This window comes from Wyeomyia smithii, chromosome 2 (assembly GCF_029784165.1).
Source record: "Wyeomyia smithii strain HCP4-BCI-WySm-NY-G18 chromosome 2, ASM2978416v1, whole genome shotgun sequence".
Lineage (NCBI taxonomy): Eukaryota > Metazoa > Arthropoda > Insecta > Diptera > Culicidae > Wyeomyia > Wyeomyia smithii.
This window is the reverse complement of record NC_073695.1, coordinates 247005982-247023705: the sequence shown is the minus strand read 5'-3', so window position 1 is coordinate 247023705 and position 17724 is coordinate 247005982. Positions and strand designations below refer to the sequence as shown.

Sequence of the window (17724 nt, the reverse complement as noted above, 5' to 3'; positions counted from 1 at the left end):
ACAGACTTCCCGGCCAACTATTAAGTGTACAGGACAATTGCGGGGCTAGCGCTACGATCCTACTGACTCTAACAGTCTCTTCCGAGCCGAACCTACGACGACTGGCTTATTAGGCCAGCATCGTACTTCGAGACGAGCTGGAAGAATCGTGTAATCGTACATAAATCAAATATATTTCATACCAATCAGTATAGCGTTAGGATTTAATCCCCAAGAATCGACTATGGGCTGACGAAGTTCAGGATTCTCATCAGCTTCTGGCAAAAAAAAACAAGTTTCTAAAAATATGATATTTTACATAGTTTTTATACTTACCGGCAATGTATTCGGGGTCACTGAGAATGTCGTCGACGATGATTTCACCTTTTTGGGCAGGTTTCGGATTCATTTTCGTAAGATTGGTCAAACAAAGTAAAACAGAACAAGCATTCACAACAGCACTGAAAATACTTCACAACTGAACAATGAAATGGCGTCTGTTTTTGACCGGACCGAACACGAAAAGAAATTACTATAATTAAGTTGTAAGTTTTACTACAATACGCTGTCAGACCTATTCTGTGGGTAAGGTGTAGTTAGTCGCGCTATAACTACAGGGAATTGTTGTCATTTTTACTAATTCATAAAACTACAACAAAGGCTAACAATTGTCGTAAAATTAACCACAGACTGTTGTTAAAATCGCACGGTTAATTTAACTACACTGCAGTTGTCTCGAATAAAAGTATTGTTATTTTGACAAGAACTGTATATTATAAATTTAACTACCAGAGCGCTGTCAATCCTAAAACGATATTATTTTCTGTGTACTCATAAAAAAAAAACAATTTTGGTCTACCATTTTGCAGATTTTATATGATATGACTATGGAATTTTCACAATGTTGACGTTTATGAAAATCATAAGTTACGCGTATGGGATGCACATAACGTTCATATGAAAATCCTAAAATATACTTATGAAATTTATAAGCCTGATAAGTAATGCATGAGTGTCTAATGAAATCAAAATTATGCATGTTCATAAGTTGTAACTTATAAAATTCTTAAGTGGTTTTCGCTCAGTGTATTTCTACCATGCTGGTGAACCGTACATAGAGCAAAAGAAATAACTGTTTCCCCGCCCCTCATCTGAATATTTACGCACTACATAAATGTATTCGTGTCTGAGCCAATCACAAAACTCATGTACATCATGTACACATAATTTCTTCCGCTGTTGTAAACCCTGCACGCTCCACGTTTTTACTTTAGGAAATTTAAAACATTACAAATAACATAACACACTTTGATTTTTATTCCTTCCAAACAAGAATCTTTTTTCACACATTGAACATTGACTCAAATTCCAGTGTTGAGTAAGCGTCGATGATCACATAAATGTCCTTAAACGATAACATCACATAGGGTTATCACTCTTTAATGTTTGATTTGTCTGTAAATTTTCGAAGGTCTGTAAAACCATAGATTTTATTGTACGAGTTATTTCTTCCAAGTCGTAATTGCAGCTTCTTTCAGGAAGTCGTGGTATAATATGTTTGTTGGCAGGTGTCCCCAGTTTCAATGCTTTAGGTTTAGCTTTCTTCCATACTATACTGCCATTTCGTTTGCAGTACGCTATTAGTTGTTTCCAAGGTTTATTACGTTCTAAGGTCACCATATCCCCAACGATGATCATCAGTGCTCGGGCTCTTGTAACAGTTACGTTAAGTCGTTTGGTATTTGCCAGAAAACCGACGTGCGAACAGTTCGATCGAACTGTGGAAATGATTATAATATCCTTTTCACGACCTTGATACTGCTCCGTCGAACCTACTTCGATGTCGTTCCATTTTAGCTGGGCAAACACTTCTTTGAATTCATAAACCTGACGAGCATAGGGAGATATGACACCGATTTGTTGCTGCTGAACAGCTTTATTATTAATTCCATTGTTCAGTAACTCCCGTACGTAGAAAACTACTTGATCAATTTCAGTCGGGTTATACAAGCTAAATGAACCTTCCGATGTTTTAGTTTCACCGCGAATCGGATGAAAGAGCATTGGAAAATTCCGATTCGGAAGGAAATGCCAACCGATAGCCCAGTTTGTAAGCTTTGGGAGTGCTTTTGCTCGCAGTTGACCGGCGTAGAATGCTTCATTTGCAAATTGCAGCAGTGATTGATGGGAGCGATAGTTGTTACGAAGCTGCGTTATAAGTAGATTGTTATATTGGCCAGTTGTAGGATCTGGTTTGTAGCAATCCAGCTCTGCCATTCGTTCTAGCATTGACATACTGTGTGTAGTGTTATTGAGGCTATCGTACTGAATTACTGGACCAAGCTGACGAGGATCACCGGATAGTATAACACTCGCTTTGATGGTGCTTTGGACAGTACCAATATTAATGATCGGTATTAAAGCTGAAATTTCTTTAGCACTGCCACATTCATCTATAAATATGTAGCTGAAATGCTCCGTAGAAATGTTAGCCTGCACTAACCTACCAGCAGTAGTCAGAGTACAAACTACCACACGATTATCATAAATGTCTTCGTAGCATGGCATTTCGTAAGTATTGCCACTAAAGTTGGACACACGCAGCACATTCGGTTTTATACTATCAATCTGCCGGAAGGCAGTTTTTGAGAAAAATCGAAATATTTTTGTAGCAGGTACAAAGCTTAACAAGCGATCGGTAAGTTCATTTGCGGCGAAGTTTGATGTTGCCGTTGCTAATATGTTCTTGTGGGGACAAAGTTTATAAATTTGAGCTATAGCTTCGACCAGCGTGGATGTTTTTCCAGTTCCTGGCGGGCCCAACAGGATATAAGGGGCTGGAAAAGCAGTCCGATTAACAATGTTGCGTACCGCCGTCATCTGTTCTTCATTGGAAGTTATGGTTTGACGGAACCAATTGAAACTGCAATTTGAAAAGAAGAAATTTGCATTGGTCAAGCAAAATAAATAAAAGTTGAATTCAAATGCGAAAAACGATTTTTAATCAACACACAGTTTTATGTGGTTCGATCACAGTTTTTTGATAACATTTTACCTTGAATACTCTTCAATCCTGTCGGTTACAGCAACTGGCTGTGGAAACATCATACAATCAATTACATTCTGGTCCATCATGGCCAGTGCTTTGTATTCCAATTTAAAAGTAGTTCTATCGTCAACAAAGCGTATTTTCACTACTTTATCCGTTTGGAACCCTTTATTCATCAATAAAAGTACGGTAGCCGAATCCACTCGATCCACTATACCGTAAAACTTTTGCTCGCGCTTTTTTCCTTCGATATACACAATAACCTCAACGTCCTCTTTAAGTAAGGATGGTCGCGTTGAAAATTGTTTAATCTGTAACGAGAGCTAATATCACAAAAATATTCATAGTAGCTACTTTTCTCCACCTACCGAAATTGTGTAGTATAACTTGGAACGATGATTTATTACTGGATTTATTATTGTGTATTGGCGAAACTCAGATCGCAAATGTATGTCCTCTATCTGGTTCAAAAGTTTCAGCTGATTTTTATAGTGAGCGCTGGTGAGCGAATTCATATTCTTAGCATCATCCAATATGGACAAAATTTTCGATTCTTGCAAACCACTGACAGCTTTTTTATTAAATTTGCAATCATATACATTCTGGACGTAGGGACAGGGCTCACTTTCTGGAAGGCGTTTTAAAACTAGCGGAGTTCTGAAATTTCAAGAAATAACATTGTTATCACTTAACAGTTTTGATTCAAAGATATCTCACCTTTTGGTGATTGGACTGATTTTTAGGTGAAACACTTCCGCCACCACGGTTTTTTCGCTTCCTATTGGAACAGCTACTAGTACGATTGCTAAATTCCATTCAAGGGTATCGTTCGTATCTTTGACCAAGAGTTTGAGATCAACTTCTGCATCAAAGCAATAACCGGGCACCATTCGTAATACTGATTGACTGTCAAAGGCTGGAATCGCAGTATTATTTCTACCGATGATATGCATAGTATGTAGAATTAAAGGCACCGTCGACTTGTTGTACAACAACAGCTTCGTGATAAAACCATGAATGTTAATGGTCTTTAGCTGGAACACCTGCCGGTTAACAGTTTCAGTCGGACACTTAGCTGCACATACGGACATGTGTTGATTACAGGCACTGTCTGACTGGAAAGACTTACAGCATATTACACAAGTTGGCATTTTTATATCATTACCAAGAGATTGCCTGATTAATGTAAAAAAGCATGTAATATGCTCCTTTGAGGAGTTTGATCGGTCTTTGCTTTGGCACCCTTTTTTATTATCCGACTTATTTTCGGATTGAGACTTTGGAATGTTTGAAATCTGCGGACGAACATTTACTCTACTAGCGATATTCTCTTTCGGTTTAGTAGATTCAGTTTGTTTCATATTCCGGAAAGTCATTGAACGTTGGTCTTTTTTCTTCCTGGATTTTATTAGTTTAGCTTGTGGTTTTAAATCTTTTTTGTCGATCTGATTGCTAACCTTGGAAATCAACGCTTTTATTTCCTGCTCGTGATTACGATCTTTCGTAGAAAGCTGAGACTTTATCAATTTTGTGTTGAGATCAGCTTGTTCTTTAGTTTTTTGCATGGTTAACTTTTAAAATACAACGGCCATAAAATTTAAAAATATGTTATCTAAGCCCAAATTAAACAAAAACAGAAGATAAAAATTAGTCACGAGGCATTGAGCAATTAAAAACAAAATTCAATAGGAAAAAATAAATTCAACGAAATTTGGGAGAGTTAATATTTGATACTAATAATGGGAAAGCGCTGTATTACGTAATGTTCGGTACAAAAAAATTGCAGAAATTACATCAGCCACACTCACTGTTTGCGAAACCCACATATTTTGTATTGAATACTGCGAATTTGATTCTGTTTGAAAATAAGGTATTTAAGAAGCTATGCCTAAGCAGATTTAGATTATCGAATAGGATTATCTGAACTTACCAAACAAGGATTTATCACATTCAATCAAACTTCACTGGTCAACCGATAGCAACAAAGTCGGCGGTAAAACTGAACGCCGATGAAACTTGAAACGATTGCCTGTAGTTATTATTGTTTACATTTGGCTACGACTGTACGACAATCCAAAGTATCAACAAGTATAGAAACCGGACGAGTTTAAACTATGGAATGGAAGAGGCATAGGAAATGCTTCTCTCAGCTTTACTTGATAACAAAATCCCCTCTAGCTTGAAGTGAATCATCGTTTGTTTAATATGATTCAAACAAACCGGCTCGGCTTCTGACTGGTTGTGTGAGTGACAATTGCATATACATCGATATTCACATTCGGGTAAGGGGTCGTTCTTAAATCACGTGATCAAAAAAGGGAGAGTGGTGTTTACCAAAAATCAAAAAAGACCAATAGGAGAGTGAAAAGTTTGAAGAGCAAACCACGTGGTCTTCACTTTCTCGTGCCGGGTGCCTAATAATAAACTAATAATTGATTGAAGAAAATTCTTCGAAAATGAAAACGTTTAATAAGAATAATTTTGCCTATTTAATCACCATGCTACAGCTTCATTGCTTAATTCCAGTAATCTGGTTTAGTTCAGTTCATTTTATTAAAGCCCATAATTTCAAACAGGGGTTGCCCTAGATCTGGCTGTGACAATACATGATACAGAATCAGTGTATAAAATGCGCAAAGTTGTGTCTGTAAGTTTGTCTCTCGTCAGTCAAAATGTATGCAAATACAAACTGATGTTTAATATAATTATACTAATTTCACAAGCAGATGATTTTACTACCTAACAAAAACACGTATCGTAGAGAAATTTGCTCAAGGAAACCATCGATTAGCCACGTACGAACAAAAATTTGTCTAAAATCTCACGTTTTTTAGGAGTGCCCCCTAATGAGCTTGTTCGGTTCGCTGTCGTATATGCATATCCAAAGTACGAACAAAGAAGAGAGTTTACGATTCAAGACAGGAAATTTTTAAATACATTACGTTGGATTTTACGTGTTTTTTTCGTTTTTTGCGATTTATCTTAGTTTTTTATTTTATAATTTTACGAAATAACACGAATTTATTTTGCGAGTTTTTTTTTATATAAAACGACTTACCGACACGATTTCATAAACTCACGCAGTTTGTATGCACGTTGTATGTAGTTCCTGGAAAAAAATTGAGTGTGCAGTATAGGATGCTGTTCAAGGAAAAATAAATTGTTGGCCAATCTTTTTTTCTTAATGTTTTGTGTCTAAATTTCAACAAAGTGTTTGTGTTTACGATATGTTGTTCCGATGTTTAATTTTTCATCACAAACAGCTTTGCCATTGTGCCAGATAAATCTTGATTTTGCCAGATTTCTGTTTGCGCGCCAGACAAACAGATAAACCTTAGAATCTGCCAGATATTTGTAAATGAGCCAGATATTTGCCAGATTTCATCCGCGTTGTCTCGCAAAAAGGTCATTACTGCGAGATGGGCCGTGCCTGGCCTTTACCTACCTAAAAAAGGTCATCACTTTCAATTCTGCCAGGAATTTTATCCAAAAATGAGTGACAGATTTTTGCCAAACTTTTTATTTTCGTTTTGCCAGATTTTATTCAAAACTTAGTGGCAACGCTGATCACAAAGGAGAATTTATGCTAATAAAAACGGGATTTTGTAAAATCGGAACATTTTGAGATTGACAAAATCAAAACAACACTGTATTTAACATAACTTTGGTGTTGAATGGATTCGGTATTATTTGTACATATAGAACCATAGACATCAGAAATCGCTTTTCAAAAGCTGACCACTTTTGTTCAAACTCTCCGGACCGGAATCCGACATGCTCTGATTTTCGGTTAAAACGGGCAGGCTCAGGACTAAACCTCGGACTTAATTTTTCTTGCCGATTTCGATAACCAACATTTTCGATGTCGCATTAGACATACCACTTCGTCCACCACCACTTCGTCAAACATTATTACATACTCACTCAGGGTGCAATATGTTTCTGATAAGCGATCACAATTGGAAACAATTGCAATACGTTCGTTCTCAAATTTGAAACTACATTAAATGAAATTATGTATATTTATTTTGTTAGTTTATCACATGTAACCAGACGATAACATTTGCAATAATAGCCGATTCGCTACTGATAGCCAGCACTTACAAAAAGGGTTCATTATCTCAAGTGTTACTACAGCTCAGAGCAAATAAAAATCATCGAGAATTGAAGATAGCCTATACTGGTGGTGACAAAGGTGTATTTTTGACATCTATGAAAATCCATAAACTAGAATCGTTATTGAATCGAAAATTCAAAAGCATTAAAGTCAAAACAAATTACGTATAGTAAGAAAACAACTGAGAAAATAACAAATTTCATTAACTAGTTTCAAAAGAAACTCAGTGATTTCAGGCTCAATATGAAATAGAAAAATAAGACGACTAGTCAGTGATCAAATATGAAGACAAATACATGTCACTGCTCCGTTAAGCTTGAGCTTGAATTGAGCCACAAAATTAAAAAAAAGTAATATAAGTTCGGAACAAATACATTTATTTATTTATAAAAAATGAGAACGTACAAAGTATTTTTTTTAAGCATTTTTAAATCTTAAATAATAGCAATTAAATATGTTTCGTAATGCATAAAGCTTTAGTTACTGTTAATCAATTCGAACACAATCTGTCCTTTCGAACTTCTTCCGTTAAGTAAAATACGATCTTTTAATTACTGTAAAAATCGCCGGAAATAAAATAATAGAGTAGCAGAGCTGGTCAATTCGTAGGGCAGGATATTGAGTTTACATTTTATTTTTGTTTTTATTTTCAAGATAATAAATTTACATTTCGGAGATTTTATTATTGTTGCTGGTTTATTCATTTCATTTAGTATGTACAATTGTTGGCATTTAGTAGTGTATGTATTCATCTGATGAACGAAATATAAATTGATACTGCCTAAACCGAAACAACCTTCAGTAGCCTATCTAATCACAAGATTCTTTTATGACTTATTCACACCACATCGGATATCATGTGATATCGCCAATCTTGATATCGAATGTTATGACACCAAATTTCCCGTGAAAACTAGATAAATAGATTTTCATATCAAAATACGCGATATCACATAATAACCGCTATAGAAGGCCTGTCCAACGCACAGCCTAGGGGCCGCATCTGGCCCTCTGCTTCATTTCTCGCGGCCCGCGTAAAGTTTTGAAAACACGTTTCACATTTGGCCCACGTGTTGATGTATTCGGATTGGAATTTGTTTTGATACAAAACATCTTTGTATATGTTTAAATTACACGAGTAATGGAATTCTGTGTTTAGTGTGTTGAAACTTTCAAACCGTATCGTCCAGACGGGACGAGGGAAAAATTTTTCTAAGCCTCAAAGTCACACCTTCTATTCCCGTTCATTTCCGCATTCTCGAAAAACTACATACATTGCCCGCTTTACTAAACTTAAAATGTAAGTCAAATGACAAAAAATTAAACTAGTTCGTAAAGTGAATTTAGAATCATGTTTGCAGATTTCGGTATCAGAATTTGATATCAATATGTTCTTGAACAACGCCAAAAGTTTCAAGTTTCTCATCAATTCTTCAAATGTAATCTTAAAATCTAACAAAAATAAATATAAATCCTGTTTTAACATAGGAAGAATTTCAAAAAATCATTGTTTACCTTATTTGTTATGGCTGTGGCTTGTAGGATTACTTTTACTATCATTGCTTTCAACTCAACTTTTAAAAATCTTCAATAGTTTTTCCCTATTATATCTACAAATATTTTTTCAAAGTTGAACTATTTTCAACGAAACACATAAACCAAGAATCATTAGTAACAAGACTGTTTATCAGGGGATATTAACTTTCATCATAGCTGTATATAGCTTTAAAAAGTTTTTTTATTTTTCTCCTGTTTCTTATTTATTTGTCAGACCACGCCCATTGAGTAAGAGACAAAGAGAAGGAGATAAACCAGAGACAGAAAAGGAATAACAATTATGTATTGCTTTGCTAGACTAGCCAATCGTATTCAGGTCTCTTGCTTACGCACTATCTTCATTCGTAGTTCTTTGGATGTGTTAATGTATGCGTAATGTATATACCGTACACGAAAATTGTGCAAATAATGCCACTAATCATACGCGTGGTTGAATGGAATTCATAATTGTTCCGTAAAACATTTAAGTTGTATTGTGTCGTTTCAAATGAACGTTGTGTGAGCAAAAAAAAATATTCGTTTGTGCGGAGCCGTATTCAGTATGTCGGATTTCTGTCGAACAGCGCACGAGCTGCTAAATATTACAATTATTCATGCCTTTCAAATGATTATAATAGCATATATATTATAATATGTTTTGTGAACGTGTTCTTTAAAACAAAACATATAAAATAGTGAAAATAGTTAATCACCATGATGCATTTTTAGTTAATAACTTATCGCAGCAAGCAAGGATTGTGGGATTTAAGCTGCAAATTTTCATCAATCGCGTTGTTACTTTATCTTTAACTTTCGCGGCACAAAACGTTCTCCGAAAATTCCCGTTGCTTTTACGCAGCATGACATCCGACAAACCGTCCACCGACAACCAGGATGGTAAACGATTGAATGGCGTAAATCGGCGTTGTAAGGATTTCCATCGTCGATATTTGGCTCTTTGCCGGTCGAAAAACTTCCAACCGGTGGCAGAGCTGATTAACGGAGCCACGGCTAATCGCAAGCGTAGGGCAGATCCGCAGCTTATACCTGCACTGAATTTCTACGGCGATCGCTTCAAAGAATGCGACTGGTTGTTAATAACCGACGCACTCTTGGAGGATACATCTTTGGAAATGCTCGCGATAAGACTGCGAAAAGTTCTCTTTGATAGTAAGGAAGCAAATAGCTTTTATATTTGTGCTGTAATTGTACATAGTTTCAGCTCATGATAATGGCTGCTATCGAAATGATTTACCAACTGATCGACCCATTGTACTTACGAAGCGATTGGTAACCCGTTTAATCGACAGCTTGGGTCAGTTCTTGATCAACAATCACGTGGTGAGAGTATTCATTCTGGAAGCGTTACCTATCCAAAGCGTACACGTGGCTACTTTAGTAAATGTGAGTACTGCTTTTTAAACTGATTAATAAACAGAACCTCTGTATTTTCTAATCATTAATATTAATTTGGCTTTGTATATGCCATAAAAGAACTAGGTTTGGAATTTTCATATTATAATATTTATTTATTTAACATTATTTTCCTCACTACCTTATCTGCTTTCAGGGTCTTCAACATAATCATTCCATCACCGAGCTGAGTTTCGTACGCAGCACAATCGGTGATGATGGTTGCGCATCCGTTTGCAGTGCCGTTATGCATTTACCTAAGATTGAATCTTTGAACTTGTCCGCTTGTCAACTAACAGTTAAAGGGTGCCATGCGGTTGCCGAACTTATAAAGTATCAAAAAATTCAGCGCTTTGCCCAGAGCTGGCAGTTTTCTCTTCGCTACGGGGACATTGAGACTAGTAAAATGAAAGGATTGCGAAACATAATGTTAAACGGTAACCCTTCGATTGGAGATGAGGGTTTGATCGAACTCACAGAAGTGCTGAAGGACGACGAATGGATAAGACAGGTACATTTTAGAAACTGTGGCCTCACTGATCGGGGTGCTAAATCTCTGGTGGATTGTTTAAACATTAACAAAACTATCGAGAAGTTTGATATCCGTGCAAACGCGGGTATTTCAAATGAAGCTTGTCATGAGATACTGATAAAATTAGGAGTTGAAATGGAGTCTTCTGACAGCAGCCAATCACTAGCTAACGCTATGATCGGAGAGTTAAAAATGAAACCTGCCGAACAAATCAAGTTTTTAAAGCAGCAACTTACGGCTGAGCGACATACCAATACGCAGCTGCAATTAATGGTTGAGCAATTACATATGCAACAGACTGAATGCGCATTTCAGCTTAGCAAACTACAGCAGGACTACAACAAAATTATTGTTGAGTGAGTATACTATTGTTAAGGTCCAAAAACTTGCAGGAACAATGTTTCTTTGAAACTACTAGCATTTCAACAGCCAATACTGATTACACTAGTCCACAAAAGCGAAAATGAATTTTGCCCTTGAGCTCAAAATAGTTTCCCCAAAAAGATTATAGCCTTTTAACCATTCCTGTGAATTTTGGTGCCCCTGGTGTATGCAGAAGTGCGTCAAAATGCGACAGAGTATTTGCTCATCGAGTTCGGCGCTTGCACGTTGGCTTATGGGAAAAGTCTTTTTTATTCTCTAAAAAAGTTACCACAAAATTCACAGGGATAGTTTAAAAGCTAGACCCTTTCATTTTTTCAGTTTGACTGTTATCAGTAGCTGGGTCAGCTGTTGCTCAACTAAAAACTCAAGAATAAAAAGATGATAAGCTGTAGTTCAACTTTACCAATGTGTCGTCACACATGACGCTAGCATTTTATGGGCTTAGATAGAAAATTTGTTGTTTTTTTGCAAAGAAATCGTTGTAAGGTATTTGTGGAAAGGGAAAAAGGCAGTAGTTATTAATAGATTTTAGGCAACTTTCTTCAACTCTCAATCAATAATTGGTATAATTTCAGGCGTGACGCCCTTATTGCATGTAGACAGCATGATGCAAAGGCTCACCCGAAGAGCAGACGTGCGTCCTTGCGAAAAAGTAAAAGCGAAGCCTTGCCAAAACCGTCTCAACTGTTCGGAAGAATACGTAGACACGCTCCCAATAAGCAAAATGTCCGTGGTAATATCGGATCTAAATCGGATATATGTCTTGATACAACTCGGCATCGTCAACTAAAATCGGTTACTCCTGCTCACTATCCCACGCGATCACATTTACTGGAAAGAAATATTGGAGACAGCGAAATAACGGGTCAGCTTAACGACATCGTCGAACTCAATGAAGAGCTGGAAGCGGTTCACAAAAACTTTGCCGAGGCCGGTTGTGGCGATACCGGCATCGGATGCTCAAACATCCAAGTTAGAATGATCGGGCAGAAATTCACGCAAAATAATTCAGGCGAAGCAAAAGGAAGTGTTGAAACCAGTGATGAAGATTACTTTGTGGACATAGCAGAAGCGGCAGATCAATGGACATCGAGAAATACAAGGCATGAACTGGCGAACGGAGGAGGGTTAACGAGCGAGGAAAATGACGTAGATGAAGATGATCTGGATGAGACAAGTGCCAATTCTTTGTCTGGGGCAGAGCTTTTGAAACTGTTTGTCAAAAAGCGACCAGCGATGAAGCATGCAAATGACACACAGTCGATGTTCAAGAGTGTATACAGCGGCGAGGGGCATTAGGAACAAAGCAATAATTGTTTCCAGATATCTTATATTTTGTAAAAGTATTTTAAACTTTTTCAATTACGCAAATTAAAATTCGCAATGACTATATTGAATTGCGTAATCATTTAAATCAGCGGTTCTCAACCTTTTTTTGTCCGCATACCCCTTGACGATATTTTTCATATCAATTGTACATATATTATATATTATATTTTTAATTGGCTTGGAATGCTCTTGCAGAGTAGGAAAGAGCAATGGTAGATTATGTTGTGGTAGTTTAGTTAAGGTTCCAAATTAAACTGTAGCTTGTTTGATTGCTACAGTCATGTTTTAGGGGCTAGATTGGCCAACAAATGAAGTATTATAGAGAATAATTGCTTTGTCCGCCATTACTGATTTTTCTTTCGCGTACCCCCTGAAGGCTTTCGAGTACCCCCAGGGGTACGCGTACCCCAGGTTGAGAACCGCTGATTTAAATGATCAGGTCTTCTAAAGCTGGATTGAAATCTAGTTTTGTATAGAAAACTAGTAACATAGTCAAAAAATGGTAAAAAACTTAGGATTAAACAAAATCTATAGGCAGTAGATTGGGGAACATTTTCCAATTCTAATACTCAAAAACTTGATAATTTTTAAATGTGTATTCGAATTATTTTGAGTAACTGCTAAACAAATTTCATAAAAAAACAGGTTAAAAAACATTACAAAATAAACATTGCTGTGAAATAAAAATAACACAAATTTCGAGCCCCGCTACGACAACAATAATAATCACATTTTAACTTCATTCAAGTTTTTAATTATCAGATCCAGCTTCTGCTGAATTTGCACCAGGTAGTCGGTTTTGGCGGCAATTTCCTGCACCGAGTGACGCTCCTCGTCTAGTTTGAACTTCACTCCGTGTATCGCGTTATTTTGGTAACAGTAACGAATGAATTCATACCAGTTGCCATCCTGCTGTAAAGTTTCCGGGTTACCAATAACAATCAGCAGTGCCTTGGCGCGAGTGAGTGCGACATTGAGGCGTTTGAAATTACTCAGAAATCCCACACCATTGGTTCCAGAACGAACTGTGGTTAAGATTATGACCGGCTTTTCACGTCCTTGGAACGCTTCCACCGATCCTACTTGTATTTCATTCCATCCGTGCCGTTGGCACATCTGCTTCAATTTGATGCACTGCTTTTTGTACGGGCTAATAACACCGATATCCTCCTGTGACACGCTTCGACCATTTATACCGTTAGCAATAATTTTACTCATGTAGAAATCCACCAACTCAATCTCCTTTTTGTTAAAATAGCTGGTGGAGTCTTGTTCTCTTGCTATTTTGCCCATAGTCGACTCAAAAATAATTGGAAAGTTGGGCGCTGGGAGTACAGGCCAATCCAATGCCCACCTGGTATGCTGAGCTGCAGCGCAAGGCTCAAGCTCATTTTGATAAAACGTTTTGTTCGAAAACCAAAGAATAGCTTCATGTGAACGAAAATTTTTAATCAATTTTGTAATCAATGCCGAATCAAAGTTGTCGGTTTTGGGATCTCTTTTATAAACGCTCAGCTTCATCAAACGTTCTAGCATTGAAATGTTCAAACCCATGTCAGCAGCAAATTCTGAGCGAGTGATTGGACCTAACTGCAGAGGATCACCAGATAGGATAATTGATCCATTGATCTGCCCTTGTGAAGTAATAATTCCCGCTATAGGGACCAACGCGGAGGCTTCAGTTGCACTACCGCATTCGTCAATGAAAACGTACCCAAAATGACCGGATTTAATTTTTGCCTGCACCATTTTGCCAACCGAAGTAAGCGTGCTGATCACAATGCGTTTTCCATAAAGCTCCTTCTTGGAAGGTAACCTGTACGATCCCGTGTTGAGATTCGAACACTCGATTAACTCATAGCTCATGTCAGCCATTAGCCGCTCGGCATGTTTGGAGAAGAAACGAAAAATATCTTCTTTGGGAATGACTTTTAGCAAACGCTCGGTAAGCTCGTTACAGGCGAAATTAGATGACGCCGTGACAAGCACGAAAACGTTTGGCTTGAGTTTCCAAATTTGAGCGACAGACTCGACCAGCGTCGAGGTTTTTCCGGTGCCGGGAGGTCCGAATAAAATATACGGAGCTGGTTTAGCTGTTTCGTTGAGGATGCTTACAATAGCTGTTTGCTGCTCATCATTGGCACTAATATTGCTGTTAAACCATTCCAGGTCACTCCTTCATTAAAAGAATAAAAAAATCGATAGTTATGGTTTTATAATACTTTTTACCTCCAGTGACATACCTGATGAACTGCGGAAATTTGAACAACGGTTTTGAGGGAAAAAAGAATCTACTCAACTCTTGACGTTTGATGATCTCTAAGGCTTGATACTCCATCCGAATAGGCGTCCGGTTGGGATTGAACTTAATACGCCATTTGATATCATTCTTGAGTGGCTCTTCTGTCTCAAATAGCACCTTGTTGGAGCAGATTTGCGAGATGACTCCCAGTACTGTTTTGATGGATTTGTTAGGGCGCGTGTAGGAGAGTTCAACATAATCGCCTTCCACGAGTGATTTGGGAGCAATTACGAACTGATGTAGCTAAAATGAGGCAACGGGTTTCACTGCTGCATACTATCAATCACTATTAAAATTCTTACCCGTAGGCTGTAAAAACGTCTTTGACCGCCGAATGATACATGTACGTCGCTCATATCATACGCGGACAGTTCGTGTTGAACGTTGTAATCTTCAATGTAATTCATAAGTTGCAAAACTTGAACGTAATTGTCCACATTTAGCCGTTCTTCTCTATTGGCTCTTACAAACGATCTAAAAACAATGGTATAGAAATAAATTGAATCGCTAAAAAAACGTTTGCAAATTTCCGAATGCCATTCTTTCGAAAAAGCTGTACCAATTTACCAGAGACAATTTTTCCGAGAGTTACGCATTTAAAAAAACGAATGCGCTTGAACGCTACCATGAAAACTAGTTTTAAAAAGAATCATTTCTCCAAACAGTACAATTTTGATAGTTGATATACTAAATGCCATTCTTGGATTAGAATGTTAGAATCTTAGAGCCGAATGTTGCATTCAAGGAAATGATTTTCGGGAAAGTAATACATTCGAGAAAATGGTACGTAAAAAGATTTCACTTCGTTTTCAGGAAAACGGTACTTACTGGATTTCCTCGCACATCTTTCGTTCATTTGGCAGGTAGGTATCCACCATTTGGAAGTTGTTTTTGTAAACTGCCGCTAACTCTTTCGGTGGAGGGTACTCTCCCAATTTTCCGAGGGTCATCGGATCACCCTCTACACGCAGTTCAAGCGGCTCCTTGAGTACTCGGAAATAGTATTGTTCTATGTACTGTAGTATTCGGTTGAAGTGTATGAGGATTGTGTAATCATGATCGGCCACCAAGAACATACCACTCGTGATCGAGAATTTGTACGTATCGCCTGGATTGATGGTGATTGGCCATACATCTCGATTGATGGGCATCAACTGGTTAGTTGTATGATACAGATAGACACCATCGACATGTAACGCAGTATGGAACTTGTTTTTAATTGTAAAAAGCGTTACCGGGTTCAGCGCATCATAATGTTGCAGGATATCTAGTTTTTGTTCTGTTTGAAAACAATCATCAGCCGCAATAATTTTGAAATTCACACCGTGTATCTGATCAAAGTGACGGGAATAATCATCTGCCAAACGAAAGTTTTCGTGACAGACAAAGCAATTTCGAGATGACGGTTCAAAATTGTGCTTCAACAAGCGTTCAACCGTCGTCACATACTGGATAGAAGCTAGTGGGCATTTCGCTTCAACTAGCTCACGTATTTCCTTGAGCGCTTTTTCATTATGAATCATTGCTTCCTGTGAAGCAACTAATTTGCTTTGCTTTTTGGCAAGTTCTGTAAGAAAACCATGGAAAAATATCAAAACTCTACAAGATTGATCTTACCATGTATTTACCGTCGTGATGTCGCGCTTCGTGCTTCTCTAGCAGTTCACGCAATCGCTCCATGTTGAAAACGAACAGACTCTGCTTTTCTGGCTCCGGTTTTACCTGATGCCCGTTACGAGTGATCAAGTCGTGATTCATCAAAACCCAACCCAACTCATCCATTTTAATGCGTGTAATGCGGCGCAGTTTGATTTCCTCAAACAACTTCTCACGAAGTTTTCTTTTGATAATACCCCCATCTTTTATAAGATTGTGGCGATAAATTCGCACTACAAATGATTCGATTTCATGTTTTTGACCTGAATATCCGAAATTGTAAGCTATATATTCCATTGATACTAAATTCAATTTTTTTCGTAAATTATTACTTACGATTGAAACGCTGTTGCATTATGTTGTTTCGTGCAACATCCATGTTTCTGTTATAACATGTGTGATAACAAAATAACGAAATATAAATGTTAACGGGACAGCGTCTGACCTGTTTCGAGACTTACACATAACAAAGTTTAAATTGCACGCGGGAAAAATGATGAAAATTTTCCAGTCAACAAGAGGAGACCGAACAAAATCAAGAAGCATACAAGAACGACAAAAGCTAACGGTTTACATGACAGCCAGCGTTGCAAGGTCATTTTTTCAAAAATCTGGAAAAGGCAAAATTAAAATCTGGAAAAAATCTGGCAGTCATTTCGTGGGGTGAAAGGTTAATTTTTCGAATAAAAGTCTTGGGGTACGCAAAATTTGAGGTGACAAAATTGCAAAATTTCGCGCCAAAATTGAAGTGATGACCTTTTTGCGGAACAAAGAAAATAAAATCTGGATAAAATCTGGATCATCCATTAAAAATCTGGATAATTGGATATCAAAGCTGTCTACCTGGACACATGTTCAAAAATTTGGATAATCCAGCTAAATCTGGATACCTGGCAACGCTGATGACAGCCGCTGCGCACTAGCAGAGTTGCCGTTTTGAAATTTATACGCTATTTTTCAAAAATATCATTATAAATAAAGATGGGCGATTAAAGCAAAACTAATTAAGAAATTAAGACTATTAGCGAATTTCTTTATTCCACTGCGACAGGGCAAATTTACCGTGAAATAAAGAAACGACATCGCGATTCACTACGCAAGTAAGAAAGAGATGCCTGATAATTGTCTATGAACTTAGCACGTGCGGTGCTGGGTTGAAGCTGACAAATTTTACAGTGCGCTTCGAGCATCACCGCCAGGTCACCTGCATAAACAAATACCCAAGGGAATGGTACACTCAAAATATTTTTCACGTTATTGTTACGTGAAATTTCCTGTACTTACTTTTCTGTCATTTTTCATGATTTATGTGACAAACATAACATCTACGTGAAAATCACATGCATACTATGTTTTATCACGTAGTATCTACGTGAACTTGGCAACGTCAAACAGAATGAACTCTCTGTGCGAAAATATACAAGAAT

General features: G+C 37.4%; 3 protein-coding genes across 7 annotated transcripts; 1 reads left to right on the top strand and 2 right to left on the bottom strand.

Moving 5' to 3' along the window:
- Positions 1–1140: 1140 nt before the first annotated feature.
- On the bottom strand, positions 1141–5202 carry LOC129725172 (putative helicase mov-10-B.1). Of its 4 annotated transcripts, XM_055680683.1 has the most exons (6): positions 4959–5202; positions 4837–4883; positions 3746–4640; positions 3397–3685; positions 3035–3339; positions 1142–2902 (listed from the first exon to the last, which is right to left on the bottom strand). In XM_055680683.1, the coding sequence occupies exons 3-6, from the start codon at positions 4591–4593 to the stop codon at positions 1399–1401; spliced, it is 2946 nt and encodes a 981-aa protein (XP_055536658.1). In that variant the 5' UTR covers positions 4594–4640; positions 4837–4883; positions 4959–5202; the 3' UTR covers positions 1142–1398. The 4 variants fall into 4 exon arrangements, with proteins under 4 accessions (XP_055536659.1, XP_055536660.1, XP_055536658.1 ...); XM_055680684.1 differs by lacking the exon at positions 4837–4883 and having other exon boundaries at positions 1141–2902; positions 3746–4152; XM_055680685.1 differs by lacking the exon at positions 4837–4883 and having other exon boundaries at positions 1141–2902; positions 3746–4143.
- A 4228-nt stretch (positions 5203–9430) lies between these two features.
- LOC129725318 (protein Cep78 homolog) lies at positions 9431–12402 on the top strand. Of its 2 annotated transcripts, none has more exons than XM_055680955.1 (4): positions 9431–9851; positions 9904–10085; positions 10252–10982; positions 11586–12402. In XM_055680955.1, exons 1-4 carry the CDS (start codon positions 9542–9544, stop codon positions 12307–12309), a joined length of 1947 nt encoding a protein of 648 aa, XP_055536930.1. In that variant the 5' UTR covers positions 9431–9541; the 3' UTR covers positions 12310–12402. The 2 variants fall into 2 exon arrangements, with proteins under 2 accessions (XP_055536930.1, XP_055536929.1); XM_055680954.1 differs by having other exon boundaries at positions 9898–10085.
- Positions 12403–12920: 518 nt separating this feature from the next.
- On the bottom strand, positions 12921–16851 carry LOC129725317 (putative helicase MOV-10). Its single transcript, XM_055680953.1, has 6 exons — positions 16634–16851; positions 16270–16560; positions 15470–16208; positions 14944–15115; positions 14583–14884; positions 12921–14515 (listed from the first exon to the last, which is right to left on the bottom strand). Exons 1-6 carry the CDS (start codon positions 16674–16676, stop codon positions 13066–13068), a joined length of 2997 nt encoding a protein of 998 aa, XP_055536928.1. The 5' UTR covers positions 16677–16851; the 3' UTR covers positions 12921–13065.
- Positions 16852–17724: the final 873 nt, after the last annotated feature.

What these genes read in the sequence shown, in the direction of transcription:
- LOC129725317 (XM_055680953.1), bottom strand. Translation starts at nt 16,676, where the DNA reads ATGGATGTTGCACGAAACAACATAATGCAACAGCGTTTCAATC. An exon ending in AATGCAACAGCGTTTCAATC is followed by an intron (nt 16,561 to 16,633) that starts GTAAGTAATAAT and finishes TCGGATATTCAG; the next exon opens with GTCAAAAACATGAAATCGAA. An exon ending in AAGATGTGCGAGGAAATCCA is followed by an intron (nt 15,116 to 15,469) that starts GTAAGTACCGTT and finishes CATTGTTTTTAG; the next exon opens with ATCGTTTGTAAGAGCCAATA.
- LOC129725172 (XM_055680683.1), bottom strand. Translation starts at nt 4,593, where the DNA reads ATGCAAAAAACTAAAGAACAAGCTGATCTCAACACAAAATTGATAAAG. An exon ending in ATCAGTCCAATCACCAAAAG is followed by an intron (nt 3,686 to 3,745) that starts GTGAGATATCTT and finishes TTGAAATTTCAG; the next exon opens with AACTCCGCTAGTTTTAAAAC. An exon ending in AGTTATACTACACAATTTCG is followed by an intron (nt 3,340 to 3,396) that starts GTAGGTGGAGAA and finishes CTCTCGTTACAG; the next exon opens with ATTAAACAATTTTCAACGCG.
- LOC129725318 (XM_055680954.1), top strand. Translation starts at nt 9,542, where the DNA reads ATGACATCCGACAAACCGTCCACCGACAACCAGGATGGTAAACGATTG. An exon ending in GCGAAAAGTTCTCTTTGATA is followed by an intron (nt 9,852 to 9,897) that starts GTAAGGAAGCAA and finishes AATTGTACATAG; the next exon opens with TTTCAGCTCATGATAATGGC. An exon ending in TACAACAAAATTATTGTTGA is followed by an intron (nt 10,983 to 11,585) that starts GTGAGTATACTA and finishes GTATAATTTCAG; the next exon opens with GCGTGACGCCCTTATTGCAT.